This window comes from Empidonax traillii, unplaced genomic scaffold (assembly GCF_003031625.1).
Source record: "Empidonax traillii isolate 1590-97213 ecotype Southwest subspecies unplaced genomic scaffold, ASM303162v1 scaffold37:size1818073, whole genome shotgun sequence".
NCBI classification, from domain to species: Eukaryota; Metazoa; Chordata; class Aves; order Passeriformes; family Tyrannidae; genus Empidonax; species Empidonax traillii.
The window spans coordinates 1,413,162-1,432,971 of record NW_020955230.1 but is presented as its reverse complement, the minus strand read 5'-3'; the positions used below and the strand labels follow the sequence as shown (position 1 = coordinate 1,432,971).

Genomic DNA, 19,810 nt, shown 5'->3' with positions numbered 1-19,810 from the left:
ATATAAAGGAGTACAAGAGGTTTCACTACAAAGCAGAAGAGGTAAAGCACCTTATTTACTATAAGACACTAAGCAATAATATTTCCACTCAGTAAACATCAAGTTCATGAAAAGTGAAGCACTGTAAACAACAAAAAGAGCAGCCATAAGTAGGGCTGACACAGACACCCCACAGTGTGATTTTTAAGTAGTCTAAAGATATGGACCTGTACATTTAGACTGCCACATCTGTCATCTGTCAAGAATATATGGATGTCCAGTTCTATCCCATTCTTGAAGATTTGAAAAAATCTCAAACAAATCTCAGGAAGAGAGAATAAAGAAGTTACAAGAGAAAAAGCAGCACTTAATTGGTACTAAAGGCACCAACAGCTTCCTCTTGATGAGCAGGGATACCCATGAAAGGTGGCTGTCATCATGAATAAAGGCAGCCAGTGTGAGTGGAAACATGAACCAAAATCCGCCCTACACAGAGTTTTCATTACCATATGGAAAACATGATTCACACAAAGCACTCGATTCACTCAGAAATAATCTGCTCCATTAGATGGTGTTAGCTTCCTCACTATATGCCATAAAGTCTCATTTGAGAAACGGGAAAATCCTCATTATTTCTACTTTTGCTGAGAGTTTTCTGGAGTTCCCTCCAACTAACTGGAAACATGTAAAACATTCCAGACTTGATATAGCACAAATGATACAAGGAAAGTATTAATTCCCTTGGCTGTAAAGTGATATCCCTGGAGGTAGAATGGAGCAAAAACGGCACATTTACTCTCCTAATATATAGTCATGTCCCACATGGAAGGACAAAGTGATGGAATTTGTTCCAAAAAACAGAGGAATAAAATGAATTTGGAAGTTAATTTTTCGAGGAGTATTGGAACATACATTCATAGAAATACACTGATGAGCTTTTCCTCCTCTAGGTATAGAACAGCATAAATTGTTATGACCACTTCCATGTAGAGGCTAAGGCTACTGTTTACTTATTTCAGGATATAATTTTATTCAAAGTACCACCAGACTGCTAACAAAAAGGGGAAAGATCTTTCTGTGCCTTTTTGGTCTTTCCTGATCTTCTTAGGATATGAAGCACTGTAGAAACACTTCAAATTAGTATTAGATGCCAAGGAGAATTTAATGACGGTACACACCCTTGTACTTACTGTTCACTTGAACAATTTCCTAGAAGTACCTGTCGAGGCTTGAAACTACCAAGTTCTGTCAAAATGTTTCAAAATGTTTGCCTTATGATCACAATAGCAAGTGTTCACCAGCCGTCAACATTCACAGTCTCAAATTAGGCACATTTTCTAAAGCTTCCAGGTTTTCTACTCGGCATGTTAAAACGTTGCAATTCCACATGGTTCAGACAAAAACTATACAAATATGGCATCAAGCAGAAACTGCAGCTTCACTTACAAGAAATTAATTCAAAGTCAAACTCTGACTTGTAAAAGGTAAAAGGTGAAATACACATGAACTATACATGAACTATCATTCACCCTTTACATGAAACACTGTGACAAGTTTTGCCATTCTCCCTCCCCAGCCTTCCGACAGCTCTCCTATTTCAACAAACATACCATATGAAATAAAATCTACAGATTACCACACCAAACCACTTGGGAGCATCAAAGGCAAAATTTGCCAATACATCTGCGGAGACACAAAAAATGCTGTCAACCAGTCAGGGGTGCACTTATATTTCGCAGAATGTACTGAAAATACCAAAAGGCCTCATGGAAAAATCACAGATGAGACTAAAAACCACTACATAGGTGAACAAAGATACATAAAAAAACAGTCAAGGGGATTACTGCCAGCAGGTTAATACCACTTAAAACTATAAACTTTCAATCCTGATCTTCCAAAGAGACATACAAAGTATTTTCAAAAAATAATTCCTCAGACTAAACTTGTAACTAAATCAGATACCAAAATTCATAGAGTGACTGCAACTATTTGTTTCATTACACTTCATTACTTTTCCTACATCCTCAACACTCCCCCCTCCCCCTATCCCACAGGTTTCACAGGTGATGAATATATTAGTGTTTTTTACTCTGACTCTACCTTAAAACCTCCTCTCCCACTATCAGACTGTTGTCCTTGCTCCACTGGAACCAAGACTGCTTTCTCTTGAATGGCCTAACAGCACATGATGTTAAGTTCTGACAATTAGGTTTCAAGCTATATAATATGGCTGCTTGTGCCCAACAGCTTTTTGAGTTTTCCTTCATCCATATTTTGTTAATATTAGCTTTCTTTTCAGCCTACTGTAGAAGCACTTCGAACTAGGCACTTACACAACACTATTAACGAGGTATTGCAGAAGAAATCTGATTTATAGAGCACAACATAAAATGATAAAAATTCATTATAGAATTCCTATTTCAGTACTGCTGAAGTTCTTTCCCCTTGCTACAACGCATGAACAGAAAACCTTTCTTTCCCTTTAGTAAAATTGCAAGCCACTTCAGCAATATTCAAGGACAGGCTGGGTGGGGCTTGGAGCAAGGATGGTCTAGTGAAAGGTGTCCCTGACCATAACAGTGGGTTTGGAATGAGATTATTTTTGAGCTCCCTTGCAACCCAAACCATCTTACAATTCTAGGATGCTGCACTTGAGGATAATGCTATCTTCTTGCAGTAATTATCAATACAATGAATTTCACTTTGATGGTTTCTTACAGTAAGTGTCAGTAAAATAAAGTAGACTTGATGGACACAAAATTTCCAACATCATTAGACCTGAGATAACTTTTTTTTATCCTTTCAGGTTTAAATAAAAACTTACATCTTTTCCCAGGACTCTAAGTTCAAACTGTGTTTCCTTGAAGTGAACTTTTGTAATTCTAGGCCTGTAATATTGAGGGGGAAAAAAAAGACAGAACTCCATGAGCCTTTAATTTCATGCATCATAAAATATGAAGTTGTATATATTTACACACAAAGACAAAAAAAGAATTGATAGGAAGGTTTGTTTTTCAGTCCCAGATATTAGCAAAAAATTAGTGGTATGTAAACATATCAGCATGAGTATGGTAAAGGTGATCCACTGTTTTCAATAATAATTGCATAATCCAGAAAAATCTGCATAATCCAGGAAAAATATTAAGAATTCCAAGTATACTTTTTTCTATTGCTATAATTAACCTTTCAAAGAGATATCACAAACCATACGTTTTCATACAACATTGTTATTGTGTTAGCGCAGGCTGCACATTTAAATAATACATACCAGAAATATTTTCCTACTTGTTTTTTATTCTTGTAGACAACAACTCCTATGGGTGTTAATCCTAAAAAATATTCGGATTTGTTTTCACCCTAGAAAATAAAAGTGTATGTCATTCATACAGTTTCAAGTTTTATCACAATAGCATTGAGGTCCAGTGAGGAAGTCATCTTGATGACTCGAATATACTGTTTTTCTCTCTGCGCAAATGGGAAAATAGTACTTGATCTACAGACAAAAACACCTCTACAAGAATTTGTAGGCAAGGGGGGAAGGAGGCAAGAAGGAATGGCAGCGAGGGAAAGAATGCCACGAATTTCCACATGCCATAGTGAAAACCAAAAATAACTAATTATTTTTTAATATGGAATTACTTTTGGCTATTTAGCAGATGGCCAAAACTCAGAAACTAAACTCTTTATTGAGGCATGAACGAAACACATATCCCAACTTTCAGATGAAGGAAAGAAGCAATTTTCTGACCTATTCTACTATAATATAACCGCACAGCTGCCCTCTCCATCCTAAACTAGTGTCAGTTGCATATATCTAACAAGTGAAGTAGCTTTGGGAGAGTCAGGCTTTTTTTTGTTGTTGTTCAGAATGGGCAATGGCATACAGGGAACAGTCACGTGCATCATCTCCAAGTTCCTGAAGTCAGTATACAGTTCTCAAATCTGGGAGAGAGCAGGATGAGACAGACTGTGGAAAGCGTCCTGTGTAATTACAGACCTTACAAAGTCAAGCGCTCCTGGCAAGTTCTGACTGTGCTCCTCAGTAAATTAACTGCTAAAGGTGACTTTACTTTTAATATGATCCAATGAGAAAAAACATCTTGTCATGTGTGTGGCTTCAATCCCAAAGGAGGGCTTCTCTTGCTGTTGTAATATATGTAGCAAAAATGATATTCATGGATTAGACTTGGGCACATTGCAACTCACCCCTCATTACCCAGGCAGGTAATTGCACAGCAAAAGCAAGCCATGAGAAAAAAAAAATTCCAAGCTCTGCTAATTTAACATGATTTTGTTGCATCATGTTGAATCTTGTTCCAATAACTCCCCCAGCTTTCTATGGGTGGGAAGGGCATAGAGCATGGGATATGAATATAATTAAGCCACAGGGTGCATTAAAAGATACTTTATATTGCAGGCTACACATTTTTCAGCAGGAAATACGCACTTAATCTTCTGGTAGTATCTTGATTTCTTTATTTTCTTTCAAGTAATTTTACTAAGTACAGACATCTAACTCAGTGAACTATCTATGTTACAACTTCCCATTTGAACCCCTGATTTTCTTTTATTCAAAAAAACCCTGCCACAAGTGCAATTATTCAAACAAGACAGAATGATGTTTCCACCAGAAGCACATAGCCTCCAGGTGATGACTTGGATCCAATCCCAACTTAATGCTTATAGACAAAAGAAGTGAAGGCTTTTGATGAGGCAATACAGATAACTTGCAATGTTGCATGATACAACATGGGAAAAACTGGAAAGGTACTCTGGATCTTCAGTAAAACCTTCATGACAAATACTTTAAAAAGCCAGACATGCTTCTGTTACCCCACCCTAATTTTTGCAACAGTATTGAAAAGGTTTCAGGAGACAATTGTTATTATTTAAATAAGAATAATATGCAAATTTTTCTGTCAAAGACAAAGGCTATAACTCTCATCTCTCTTGACACTTTCTCTATTTACTTCTTATATATCTGAATTTGTTTTTTCCAGAGTATAACTGATGGCTTTTCTATACATGTAATAGAATCACAGCATTTAATCTGAAAACCATTAGGCTTCTGTATGTATGAATGACTGAATTCTCTCCATCCATAGGTATCTCTTCCTTTGCATTTTTTAAGTACAGTGTTTCCTTCAAGTTGTTCTGTGGACTGTTTCCTACATTAGTACAACTATTTTTTTCACTGTTACCAAGTTTAAACAATACTTACATAAACAGGATGGAGATCAACTCCATACATTTCCAGGGATTTGGCCACGCCTAAATAGTTTACTTCTGCCTCAGCAGGAACTTGACCCCTGTAAACAAAATTCTGTGTAAGAACTTTGAACTTCCAGTCAAAAGACAAAAATTGATCATATTAATAAACACAGTTTGCTGGACAAATACACAGCCCTTCCTACCATTTTTTAGATTGTTACTTTGTCTTTTCAACACTCTATTTCTTGCTCCAAGTAAGACAAGATCGCTAGGGGTCTCCGACCACAGATATATATGCTATCATATATACAGTGTGAGCCTACTACAGCGGCTAATCTTTTCCCTGCAAACACACTTCAGATATTCCATTTTTAGACTTCAATATGAAAAATAACTTTTTTCCCAATAACTACATGATTATTAATAAAGCAGGAATGGTATGACTGACTGGGGTACTATTTCCCCATAGCAGTGCTGAAGCTACAGATGATTTCTGAAAGCAAGGTTCATGACTTCAGATAAAATATTCATTTCTTCATAAAGCCTTGCCTAAAACCATAAAACACCAACTGGCAATAGCCCAGTGTGCTACTATGAAAACAAAGTTTGATGTTTGTCTCGTGAGATTAGCAGTTTCAAAGATCCAGACTGTATTCCTATCTGCAGATACGAATCCATCAGTTGAAAAGTACCATCAGCTGCATCCTGGTACTAAACAACTGGGGAAAACTGGGAGGAAAAAAAAAAAAAAAACACAAAAAACCCAACCCAAACCAAACCAAAACCAGCTACTAGGAACATATTTGATAGCACTGACAAAGGAGTTATTTTCAAAAAGAACAAAATTACTAAATAAATTTAAAGCCTTATCCTCAGAATTTAATTTGTTCTTCCCTTAATATCTGCCATTGATACAAGAGTAAGATTCTTGTTTGTAAGCTTGAAGTACCTGAAACTGCATTTTCATTTTCACTCCTTTTCAATACTTCTGTGAAAGCTATGGGGCTGTTGTTGGGAAAGTACAGCACATCTTATAAAAATATCAACTCAAAAAAATGCACATCCAGCTTCACCGTGCGATTCTTTTCTTAGGGAAATACTTCATTGGATTTGCTACCTTTCAAATCCAGTGTGTGAAATAGAGCTCAACATTTTGATTCAAGATCTGGGAAAGTCCTACAATATGCACATTCCTGCTTCTTGTCTCCCCATTCTCTCTAGCCTAACAGCTACTGTCCAGGTTTTCTCAGCTTTGTGTTATGCCTGACAAGGTAAAAGACACATCCAGCGTCAAAGACAAGAAATGGTATTGCTAAATGCATAAGAAGTTTTCAAAATGCCTCCTTTGTATCTGGGAGATGGGGTCCAGCTCATCTTATCCCTGCTTCAGATGATAGCTCTTCTTTCCAAAGACTCTGGGAAATGCAGCACATCTAAATCTCATAAGAAAAATCCCTTTCTTCTAGAGCTGGATTTCCCAGTAGATGTGTCATTCATTGTCTGTCTTTAGAATACGCAGAACTCTGGATATTCAGCCCATCAGTGATGTCATGTTTGTCGCATCTTTTATCAACTTATGCTCTAAAAATTTAGTCCACAGCTTGATTTTGTTCACTGGAGCAGTACAGTCCCAGTGAGCTCCCAGGCAGGCTAAATATCAGTCCTAAAAGAAGCAGATTCATGAATTAGTGCTAAAATACAGCACTAATTTAAATACTGATGTTAGTCTTTCCTTAGTGACCTTTCTCAGAAAAATGCTGATATGCTTATTCCTCTATTATCATTTGTTTCTCTCTGAAAGTACTAAAGGACTCAAATGACAAATAAATGTGTGTCTCTTTATAACATATTTACATGTTACAAACATAACATAATGTTTCATATTTGTATAAAAAACTGTATTTGTAAAAGATTACAGGAAGCAAACATGTGAGCTGGAGCTTCTGAAAGAAGAAGATGGAAGCCCTGAAGTCACTGCTTGATCCTCCAGACGTGCATGACAACTTCAGTTCACTTCACACTGTTATCCAATCAGGTCACTTCACACTGTTATCCAAGCTTGGGATTGTCATGCTGGCTTATAGATCGGACAACAGTCACAGCAGGGAGACTGCAGAGACTTGATGAAGTCAGAAACCCCCTCCACCCTCTGGCTTCCCTCACCATTCTTGATTTAGAAATTTCTGCAGAAAATTGCATCCTTACTGAATCCCTGAATAGCTACTGTGCTGTGCAAAAAAAAAAAAAAAAAACTGAGAGAAAACATGCAATCAAAAATATTTTTTCTAGACATAACTAGCAGAAATAAGGTATATGCAGTGCCATAGCTGTCCTAAAAAAAACAAACAAACAAGCCCTGTGTTATCATGCTGAGACCTAGAAAAAATAAAACAATTCTTTCAAACCTTATCACAAACCTATCCCTGAAATATCTCTAATCAATGACATAATTTGGGATGCCCTCAGCCATTACAGCTTCAAACTTCTTAACTAAAGAGACCTCTCTCATCTGTGTAGAAGTCAATGCTGGCAGTGCTGATGATAAAAATCACACTGAGCTAGTAGGGGGTACACCGTAAATTTACTCTTCTGTTGCTGCTAATTCCCTCACACCTAACTGCAGCCAAGCAGCAAGAGAGTATCAGAGCTCTAAGTCAATAAGTATATAAAAACACGAGAGACTGTTATGAGAGTTAACACCCCACAACCACTGTTTCCTTGGCTTCTGAATTTCATCTTCAAGGTTACAAACCTTTTAAGGCAAATGGGTTTTAATCAGATTTACTAATGACTATGCTAATGACTACAGAAACTTGGGAGAGAGGCATGAATGCTGCTTAGTATTGGTGGCCTGTTTTGCAGTAATTCACCTCAAGTTTCATTTCTCACAAACAACTTCTGTGATGTTGAACCCAGCAAATTATTTGTGACTCAGTTTCCAACCTCTGGAACAGAAAAACCAATACTTCTGTACTTCACAGAAGCATCTGTAGCAAGTTCTCTAAAATGCATCAATTACTATAACGTTGTCATGCAACCTCAAAGAGATACTAATTGAACAACAGACTCTCTTCCCTGGAAGAGAAAGGTCAATGTGGCAACTGTCACAGAATGTAATTACTGGAGAACTTTACAAAGAAAACAGCTGTGACCCTGAGTTAATACCTATTCTCATTAAACAAGACATAAAATTCAGTAATAAACAATACTACAGGCAAAAGTTACTTAACCTTTATACAGACTGTGGCTTCATTACAGCAAGAGAATCAAGATATCTAGATCTACATACAAGATGGCTGATTATCTCTGCATTACTTTGACAAAGGGTTTGATGAGCACAATCATAAAATGTTTCTTACTGCTCTCATCTTAACAAATGGTTATATCACAATTGCACCTAACTTGGATTTGTTAGAACAAGCATCTCTACACTTACTAGGAACATGAACTTGGAGATAAGCAAGCAAATGTTTATTTTGGCTTTATGTACGGTTGAACTTCTGGCATACGTTTTACTAAAACTGCTGGTTTTGAAACACCCATACCTAGGTGTGACAAACCTCACATTTCCAGTTATTGTCCTACTCAGTTCCTAAAAGAACAGCTTCAGTTACATAAAACCTTTTCTGTTTCTGAAAAGCACAACTGGATGCCCTGTGCTCTTTCCTCAAGTCCAGAGATCTCCACTCTGGACCACAAGCTGTTCCTCACCACCTAACATCTTTGAACCTGGCATTACCTGACAAGTTCCCAACAGTACTGAATTCTTACATCAGAGTTTTGTGTATCTGCTCTATGGCATCCTCCAGCTCTTCCTTCTGGTCTGGGACGAAGCGGTACTCCGAGACATATCCTGCAGTGTGCTTGTACGGGTCATAGTCCCCCAGCTCAGCTGCAGGATACAAGAAGAAAACAAAGGTCACCTACTTTCAGTCTTTTATCTCAATCAGAAAATATGTCTGCAAGTGCAAATGGAGACAAATATCCTGAGACACCCAGAGGGAAGGTCTTCTAATGGCACTGTTTCTTGTGAGGAATCACAAGGCTTCCTTTTTCAATAAAATATCAATGTATATCAATATTAAATTCACTTTCAAAATAAAAATAACTTTTAAAAGAATTTTCTTAAAGGAAATAACATAATGAATAGTCAATATAATTTTCTTTGAAACAAACTTGAATTTGGATACATTAGTCATGTCTGTTCATATGCTGTAATTATAAAATAAATAATGCACCTTGGTCAGAACTCACGTCTACTGATCTTAACTATAATTGCATCTATCTGAGAAACTCTACAAATGTTAGTATTTCATTTTTTTAATAACCTTGAGTAATATCTATAGACTGGGATTCTTTGAGAAACACTTCACAGAAGGTTTCTCTCCAATGCCCACTAAACCAAAAGCATAGCCAAAATAAGGCTTCAAGAGCCAAGAAGGAAAAGACTTATCTAATTACCAATATTTCTTTCCAGAATGTTGCAATGACATTGTTAGGAAAAGCCCCTGATTCGCTCCATAGGAATACTGAGAAGTTTCTCTGGAAAACCTCCATAAAAATAACGTGGTTCTTGCTCACAGTAGGAATAAGAATAGGAATTACTACAACAGCAACAACTCCAGCATTCCCAATAAGAAAACTGGTATATTCTGCAAACTGTGCCATGGATACTGATTTTTCCACCATCACCACTATAACAGTCTGAAGTCTTTAATCAAAAAAGAGGAAAACAACTCCTATGTTAAGGAAATTATCTGCTCCGAGGCCAAAGACAATACCCAGACACAACCTGAATGGTGAAAGCCAGGCCTGTGGCTGGAGCAGAACATGTGGCCCTGGGTTCTTCTTCAGACCTCAGCAGCTGCTAGCTCCACTGGGAAAAACACCACTAATAGCATTACACCAGCAGAGCTCCTCAGTTATTTCTGAATTCCCACAAACACACTTAATCTCAGCTTGGAATAGAACAAAAGCCTGGTCTGGCACATTACCCTTGAAAAAGCACCCTGGACTGTGGTGTTGATGCCTTGGGTTTATATCTTCAGTATCTGACATATATTCAGTTCCTATGTTCAGTATAGACATTTTTCAGGTATCTTTCTATACTTTGAGCAACTGCAAACCCTAAATAAAAGGATAAAGCTTTTTATAGAGTCCATGGGAATGCATGCTTGCTGGTGCCTGGACTAACCTTGGCCATGCTTTAACTCTTCTCGTCCCATAAGCTTTCTCACTGTTTTCCAACAGAATATCTGAGATTAGAATCATAGGAACAGCACATTACATCACAACAACAGCTCTAATCTCCTTAAAATTGATTACAGGAGAAAAATTTATTCTTTTTATTCATGTCTCGTAATACAATGAAGATATTACTACCATTGCATATTTTCTGCTTCATATTTGCCATATTTTTTTAGGGAAATCTGTTCAGAATGGTCATCTATTTACAGTTCTTTAGATGAAGTCAGTCACATTAGTTTTGTTCTGTTTTGAAACAAATGCATAAAGTGTTAATGATGTCTTCAGTCACCACTTAAAATTAATTATAATGCACAATTAAAAGAAATAAGTTCTCCATTGGCCAGAAGAACTTACACTGAATTATATATGCTCCCAGCTGTGCTGCAGTGTTGATTGGACAAGGTAAACGGCCCTGTAAAACATCTTGCTTCACCTGCAAAAAAAACTGATACCTAAAACACAAAGAGAAAACAAATGTGTTGTTTCAAGCCTGATGCACCAATTAATATTTCAAAGTTACCCAGTTAACTGTAGACATACCATGTACCATAATTATCTGATAGTAAAAAATTGTATTCCTCTCTGAATGGATTTTCCCACGTTGACCTTGAGGTAATAAGTAAGATTAATTTAGTGAAAGAACCTAGGTAGGGGAGCACTCTGTAGTTTTCCCATCTGCTTATACTGTGCAGATGCAATTAATTTTTCCCCCTAATAATGTCATTTTGCTCTTTTGGCTTTCATAGAGCAGTGAGGAAGCAGGGATGAGGACCACTATCAGAAAAATTGAACAAGAAACCTATCAAAGGTTAATCTGATCAATGGATCAACATAAAGGAGAACTGAGTATTGGATACTTCTCTACTCTAATATTTCCTCTCCACACACCAGAGTATCAACTATAATGCAGCAAGCAGGTTTGAAGGAGTCCATACCTCCATGTCCTTGGAACAGAGATGGCAGGGGTAAAAATGTCATTTTCAAAGTCATAACCTGCTTCTACACTTGATAAAACACATTCTGAGAGCACTTACAAGGATAAATATGCACAAAATAGAAAAGTAAAGACAAGGAAACAAACCATCATACAAAGGGTCTGCTTGGTTTTGCAACTCACCATAATAATTTACAGGAAATCTTTTAAACACTGTTCAAATTTTGTCCAGTTTTATGACAACAGATTTATGCAGTGTTTCACAGCATCCTAAGTGAATTTCTTTCTCTAGCTCCTATGAAACTAACAATACTGAGAAGGTAACTTTTTACAGAAAGAAAGGGGTCATCCATTCAAGCACATACCTTTTTCATTATTCACTAGTTCAATGTTATCTACACAGAAGCCTTTCGCTACTCTGCAAATAATTTATTCTGTGTTGGTACAAGTCACTTATGAAAGCACCTTGGAATGATCTGTAAGTTCAAAGTGCACGTACACTGCTTTCATGGAAGTTTACGAACTGCAGGTTACACACAGCTGACTCTCAAAACATTTAAGATCCAACCAAATTTACTAGACTCTTCAGCCAGACGAGCCTCTGAACAAGGATGCTAGTGTCTTTCTGATTAAAGATCCCCCACAATTTGTGCTGCAACAGATAACAGGAATGAATGTCCATCCCCTAAAAAATGGTTAATATTCTCCACCTTAAAGGAACAAAGCATTGCATACGAATTTTCTGGGACTGTCATTAGGCAACACAAAGCACTCGGTGTTTCTTCACTCAGTACTACTTCTAGCCTACGCTTGCAGTCCTACCTATACAAATCTCTGTTTGAATTATGATAATAACAAAGAGGATTTTACACCTCCCGTGGAGAACACAAAATCTTCTTTTCAACATGAAATGCATTTCTGATACGCACCTATATTTCTCTTAGCACTTCTCCATCTCTGCAAAGCAGAGCTTTGAACCACATGAAGCTACAAATTTATTTTCCTTGGAGAGGTACCTATATGTCTGCATCCTCAAAGTGTAATCTCAAAGCAGCATAGGAATCTTTAAAACAGCCACCTTTTTGCAAAAACAGAGCTTACTGTTAAGTGCTTAAGTGATTCCTATAAAGCGAACAATCCCAATTCCCACTGAAGCCACTAAGCCCCTTCCAAAACTACACCTTTTGTTCAAACCCGTAGCTAAAGCAGCCTTGTCTTGTGTGCTGACAAGTTTTTTATGCATATATTATAGAGCCTAAGTGCCAGTTTCCTCTAGCAAACATATCCAGCAAACACTGCAGTGTTAGCCTTTGCCTACAAGGCAGACAGATTTCACTGCGAAGCAATTACAGATTTGACAGGTTTTCATTATTTGCAAAGAGTAATCATGCAATGACACAGATCATTAACATCTGATAACAACAGAGTTCGTTCTCATATCCTTTAAAGTAATAAATACATGCTTCAATCGGTTAGCACAAAATAGTTAGCACATCACTGGAACTAAACACTTAGGCAGTAAATTATTAGCATAAATAAAAGTAGGGTCCTAAGTGGAAGGACCTTTAAGGGTGCCTTGCAAGCCAAGTTATTCTAAGCAGGTGGGTTTTTGTTGTTTCTTTGGTTGTGAGGTTGGTTGGTTGGTTTGTTTCCACTCCCGCTGCCTCTGGACAAAAAAAAGCACCTTCTTTCCAAGACTTCAGAGCCTATGGAAATAAATGCTCATAAATATTGAGGGTATTTGACTAATCAATGTGTTTTGTAGAAGACTGTCAATACAATATATCTGAGACCCTCCCTCTATAGATGTGCCAATTCTCCATGACCAAATACTGACATGAACAGAGGCTCCCTAATCACACTGCAACATTTCTTGACTGTATTCACACACCTAATCAGCAGTGCAGATCACTGACTAACCTCATCACAGGGCAAAGAGAAACAGCTTTTGAAAATTTATCTCCCTGCCTCCGCCCTGACCCCTGTGAGGAAATCACAACAGATCCAGTGCCAAAGCTCCCTTCCCAGAGCCATCTTTCCCTGTAAGCAGGATTTAAAGAGCCTCTAGAAAATTACAAGAAAAATGCATCAAAATTCCATGGCACAGGGGCATCTCACTGCCACCAACTTATGCTCTTTTACCTGTGAAGTCACAGCATTTATTATTTATATCAGGCCAGACTTAGTCTTGCTTATTGGAGACTTCCATTCCTTGTGCCAGTATGGAAACAAAAGAATTTTCTCACTCCAATACAGGAAAAATATTCTGCCTGTGCTGCAACAACTGCCACCTTTGACAAAGGAAAATTAAAAACCTTGCATGCATTCTAATGAATTCTCATGTGTCATATTCTTACAACATCAAAAGAAATATTTTGATACTTGTTAATGCAAGCCAGCACACTAATTTTGTCCGCCTACCTATCCAAAATCTCAAATTTCCTTTTGAACCTATAACTAATTGTCTGAGACATTTCATAAATAAACCAAACAGAAAACCCTGTGTGAGAGAGTTCAGATAACCATGTGTTTGCATGTGTTTGTGTGCATGCATGTGCATGTGTTACTATGTACATCCTCATATTTTGTGGAGGCCAAGCTTAGGTAAAAGAATCAGAAGCATGCAACTCTTCAATTTCCTTCACATATTTTTAGAAAGACCAATAGAAATCTTCTTGAAAAAATAGCTCAGGAATTTTTGCTATGGCCAATAAAGAAGCATATTTATTGTATTTACATTTGATATCCAAGTAAACTCTAAACTTGATTATAGCACAATATAAATGAAGAAGAAAAAAAAAAAGAAAAACATGACCACAAATACATATCAAGGTCCTTTGGCTTCTGATGCACTAGAGAACACTTTTTCTTCTTGGACTTCCAAACAGTTGTCCATACCAACCACTGTGAATCTCACAGTAACATTCTTTCTACACACCAAATGTTCAAGCAAAAACATTTAAATGTTCAAGCAAAAAAAACCCAACCCAGACACACCACAACAATATGCACCTGGCTGAAATACATTACTAGTCTGAGAACAACAAACTATCCTTTCATTGAATACTATACCTTGTTATTTCTTCTTTAAGTTTACATGGATCCTCTGCATAAAATTTAATGCCAAAATACAGAGTGTATGGTGGTCCAGCTGAGAGAAAACAACATTTGGTATAAAAATTAGTTGTCATGAACTATTATTGTTACAAATAACTGTTATAGTTGATTACAAAACACCTACTAGGAAGCATATCTTAATATTTTATGAAACTTTGGAGTTTCAGAAAAAGTGTAACATCCACATAGCAAATCCATACATTTACATTCATTACACATGAGGGGGAAAAAAGAATTTTTTTATTATTATTTTTAGCCTTTTATTTATTCACATTTTTTCTGTCTGCTTGGAATTTTTGCTTATTTTGAATTTTTCACTTTAGTTTTCAGTTCTAACTTACTATTTCTCCAAGAAATTTCTTTTGCTGCTTGATTTTGACCTCTAAATACTTCTTTCACTGAAGCTTTTTGAAAAATATAATTGTGCATGAAATGTGATTCTGTCGTACACTATAATACTGAATACTAATCCTTTCCACACTTTCAAATATCTTACGCAGTAACTTTAATTATGCACCAGTTCAATCAAGAAACATTTGAAAAAGCTCTTCTACTTCACCTTTTAAAAATGTTCTTCTAAAAAAACCTGATAACTCAGTACCAAAATTCTTACAGCTACATTTATTCCACACATGCCCCACTTCTACATCTTTTATTAAAAGGTCTCCAAATCATGTTCTTTAATTATAATAAAAATAATAAATCTTGTTTCTGCAATATCTGAAGACTATCAGTAATAGCAGACACTCTATTATCACTAAGAGGCATTACTTTTACTTTCATAAGCAAAAGTGAATCTATGTTAACTATGGTACACTAGACTATGACAGAGGTATCACAGGTACTATAAATAATTATACAAATTAAGAATAGCACCACTTATTAGTCTAAAATAATATTTAGGCATGCAGAAAGCTTTTGACAAAAATCACACAAAATACTGTAAAATAATAGCATGTGCAACCTATGTGTGAAATTTTGATACATCTAAGAACTGCAGTAACAAACTTGTTCAACAACTATCAATCTGCTGTGACTAAAAAATAAATCTATTATATTTAAATATAAATATAAATAAATAAATAAATTTAAATATAAATAAATATATCCACAGGCTGTATGGATGGAACATTGTCCCTGTTACTTCATCTTCAGATATGCCCCTTAAGTTCAGATACATACTGTTTATCAGTTCTTTATGTTCAGCGAGGGTCTTTGCAGGATCCAGCCAGTACTGTGAGACAGATAATTATGAAAATTAGTTACTTAACATGGAAAATGCTCCCTTCCAACTCAAAACATCCTATGATTTTATGACAAGTACCCATCAAGTGTCAAGAAATTTGCTGCACACTAAACAAAGAAAAATTATTTTTTATTTTCAGAAATAGTTTCACAAAGAAGAGAGAGAGGATAACTAGAAACTTGCACCAAGGTAGGGAGGCACAGGCTCTTCCACTGAAGTGTTTCCAGCACTAGTTGGACAACTGTGTCAAACTGACGGACATATGCTTGGTGCACCACAAAGGAATGACCTGTTGCATGGGTTCCCATAATGTTTGACAGACAACCTGCAGTATAATTTCTCACTGATTACTCTACCCCACCTTTATCAAACATCTAATAAAAGTCATCCTCATGTTACTGCTGACCACAGACCAATTGTGTACTTCACATTATGGCTACACAGGTCACCTGCATCCTGCTCTTTTAATCCCTCCAGATACTTATTTCTTCCTTAGCTTGACATTTCTATGATTCAGTTTTGGAACAAAGTGTTGAGGCAGCTGCCAAGACCATTCTTGTCTTTATTTTCTTCAGCTGTCTTCCCTCATACACAAGCTTTTTGCACCAGCTGACATTGGCACCCCATCTTAAAACACTGGAATTGGAAAGGCTGCAGAACATAGCTCCTAGAAGGAGTCATTAAAGGCAAATTAAACTACTCACTTAGTACCCACACCTTTTTAGCTGAGGAACTAGACAGGCCAATAAACAAAAAAACTCCTTACCTGCACCCCTGAACTAATCTCATAGGGAATAAGAATAATGTGATTAATCTAAAAATCTGCCCCTTCTATCTAGAGAACTTCTCTGGTCTAAAAAAACAAAATCCCTATTAGAATGATTAAGTAGCAGAAAGAAAGGAAAACATTGCAAAGTATTTGAGTGGAAAATCACAAGCAAATAATTTCATAAGTAGTCATAAACAGCTATCATTGTATCAGGTTCTAGAAAACATGTCTTGTGAAGAGTGGCTGAGGGAGATGTGGTTGTTCAGTCCAGAAAAGAGGAGGCTCAGAGGGAAACTCATTACCCCCTACAGCTACTTGAAAGGAGGTCAGTCCCTTCTGCCGTGTCTCCAGTGAAAAGACAAGAGGAAATGGCCTTAAACTGCATCAGAGATGGTTCAGATTAGATATTAGAAAATATTTTTTCACTGACAGAGTGGTCAGGCATTGGAATAAGTTGCTTGGGGCGGTGGTGGAGTCACCATCCCTGGAAATGCTCACGAGGTGTCTGGACGTGGCATTTGGGCACATGGTTTATTGGTGATTATGGTGGTGCTGGGCTGACAAAGATGATCTTGAAGATCTCTTCCAACTTCGATGAACCTGTGTGATTCTGTGATTACTTTGATAGAACATGAAAACTAGTAACTTCCATTAGCTGTTGATCCATCTGCAACAGAAACAGCAGTATACTTTGCTCTTGGTCATTGCTATTTCAAATCTTGGAATGTTTGTTACGAAAATTTCCTAAATTTTGAATGAAAAAATTATTCAGTACATGCTTATATCAAATACATCCAATAACTATTCAAAAATGAACCCTCCTAACCTCAAGAGAAGGTGGGAAGGGAAGAAGAAATGATCACACTTATTCAAATATCCCATTAGAAGTCCAAATCAGCAATAATCTAAGGTAGCACACTAGGCTGATACACAGATTTTACAGTCAATAGATAGAAAAAAAAAAAGGCAAAATAACTCGGCAGTGCGCATTCTGGCTATGCAATGTGGTTCAAATATGGTCTGACCTTTCCTCAAAACTGGCATCACAAAATGAACAACATGCTGTCAGTATAACTTGCTTACGTCCGAAAAGCCCGTGCTACACTGCAAGAAATCAAAACTATCCTGTTTCAAAATCAGATCAAAATCTATCACAGAATAACTCCTTCATTAAATTCTCCTGAACAGAACTAAATGGAAATTGGCTTCAAGATACATTGCCTCTTGGTCCTCTTTGCAGTTGAACTTTACATGCATAGGTGAACTGATTATCTGTAAAAAAGAATAAAATAATGGATTGACACTCAAATTTGCAAGTGGAGTACAGAACAGTTGCAGATTTCTGGTTGTCTCTCTGCAACCTGAACTCACTGCCTCTTGGTATCCGTGTGATTCACTGGCTGCCAGGAGACAAACTAGGATTTGGCCAAGTAATTAAAGACCATATGGACACAAGGAGTTAATGCAATCAAAACACAGTCGCACTGGAACTTAATTCTCATTAGGTCATACTTGACGGGTAGTAAAATGATAGTTTTTGTGTGGTCTTTTAAAGGCAATTTCCAAGCTTGGGGCAGGGGGACAAAATTCAAGGGGAAAACTTCAGATTCAAAGGGCATCTGAAGAAAGGAGAGGGAAGAAATCTGTTTATTCATATCAATAAATATTTACTTTCCTTCCCTCCAAACTGAGTAGACAGGAGGAGCTGCACTCTCATCCCTCATCCCTGGAAGACAGATTGCTGCTACTTGTACTAGTAAAAATAAGTATCAGCTAGCATGAGAAAATATGTGGGTGCACGCAGGTGAGGTTAAACACTTCAGCATGATGGGGAATAGACAAGAATCTCATCTGCCTTTTCATTTCTCCAGTAACTACTTAGCATTGTGGCAATGCCACAAACCCACGCTTAAAATCACTGTGTAGCTATTAATTATTTCAAAGGCTGCCAAAATTTCCCGCAAGAATGCAAAAGGTGGGGGGAGGAGTGAGAGATTTCTAAGATTTTATTTGTAAGCCAAAGATGAATGGAATTTCATGGATAATGAAAAGGCATTTTTCAAGCCAAAGTCAGACAATAAAGATGAAAACATTCGAAAATCCAAGAACCCCAACAACAGAGCCCTCAGAGCATACATAGTAATGTGTATTAGATAGTTGTTAAATGTTTGCATATACATATAAATAGTTCTGGGTATAGTTACACTTTCAAGCTCATATGCTAAAATGCCAACAGAAATGGAACAAAAAAACCAGTGTCTTATTAATTCAATACACTTGCAGAATAGTTGCTGACAATAAACCCTACATTTGTGAATGCCAAAGCAGCTCTGATGCTCAGCCTTCACTCCTTTCATCTGTTTGGCATCCAGTGTGCCTCTTCTCAGTGCTTTCCCACCTGTATCTCTGCTGCACAGTCTTACAAACATCTCACCACTGTTGCAGGAAGATGGAGGATGCAGCATATACCCAAATAGCTGCAGGGGCCGAATTTTGTGAATCTGAAAGAAGTATTTATCATTTACAGAAGAAATGGGGAAAAAAATAATAATTTTTAATAGCACATATCAATGCAACTATTCAATTATTAATGTGATGGCTACCAGTTTACTAATTGTTCTTTACAAACAATATATGGTATTATTTTAATCAATTTTTAATTACTAAGACTGATTATAAAGGTACAGTGTAATTAAAGGAAATAATTCCCTTTAAATTTTTGGGTAGAAATAATTTTAAAAAAATGTTTTGAAGTACAGAGTAAAGAATAAAAGGGGTCTTCTGTCCTTTGTATTATTATAAATCTGGCTCCTATACAAGCCAGATGTGTAAGCATTATGCATCCAAACTCCATGCACTATTTCATATTTAGCCCTTTTAAATGCTTGCAAACATTTTACCACAGATCTGGAATCTTCACTTTTTGTATCTGCATAGGGTTCAATTTGGGTCAAATTCCATTAACCTATTTGAAACAAAATATTAACTAGGTTGAAATGTTTGCTGTGGTATCAATCAATGAAATCCTGGACTGCCTTAATGAGATTCTTATGGAGCCATATCCATCATGCCATACATGTCAGGTTTTTTCCACATTTAAAACAGCAAAAAAACATAACTTTGAAGAGAAGCAGCATCATTTTTCAATTATAATCTGTAATTATCAAGATTTTTCTGCAACTTAAGACAACACCAACAATTAGAATTGTGTCAGTTTTTTTCTACAAATGTTCAGTTCAAAGAACCTAAAACTGCTAAGCTAAAAATGTCCCTATTCTATAAGAAATGCAAAAATCTTCAGGCAATT

The 19,810-nt window shown here is 36.7% G+C and overlaps 1 protein-coding gene across 3 annotated transcripts in view; it reads right to left on the bottom strand.

Annotated features, from left to right (window-relative positions):
• The window catches only part of EPB41L4A (erythrocyte membrane protein band 4.1 like 4A), a 125,467-nt gene that overhangs the window by 50,598 nt on the left and 55,059 nt on the right, over window positions 1-19,810 (bottom strand). For all 3 annotated transcript variants that reach the window (XM_027878031.1, XM_027878029.1, XM_027878030.1), the window contains exons 3-9: window positions 15,671-15,722; window positions 14,444-14,522; window positions 10,792-10,889; window positions 8,962-9,082; window positions 5,201-5,288; window positions 3,248-3,336; window positions 2,804-2,867 (exon numbers count right to left, since the gene is read on the bottom strand). In XM_027878031.1, the coding sequence (XP_027733832.1) occupies window positions 2,804-2,867; window positions 3,248-3,336; window positions 5,201-5,288; window positions 8,962-9,082; window positions 10,792-10,889; window positions 14,444-14,522; window positions 15,671-15,722 (591 nt within the window). The remainder of the gene's footprint in view (window positions 1-2,803; window positions 2,868-3,247; window positions 3,337-5,200; window positions 5,289-8,961; window positions 9,083-10,791; window positions 10,890-14,443; window positions 14,523-15,670; window positions 15,723-19,810) is intronic.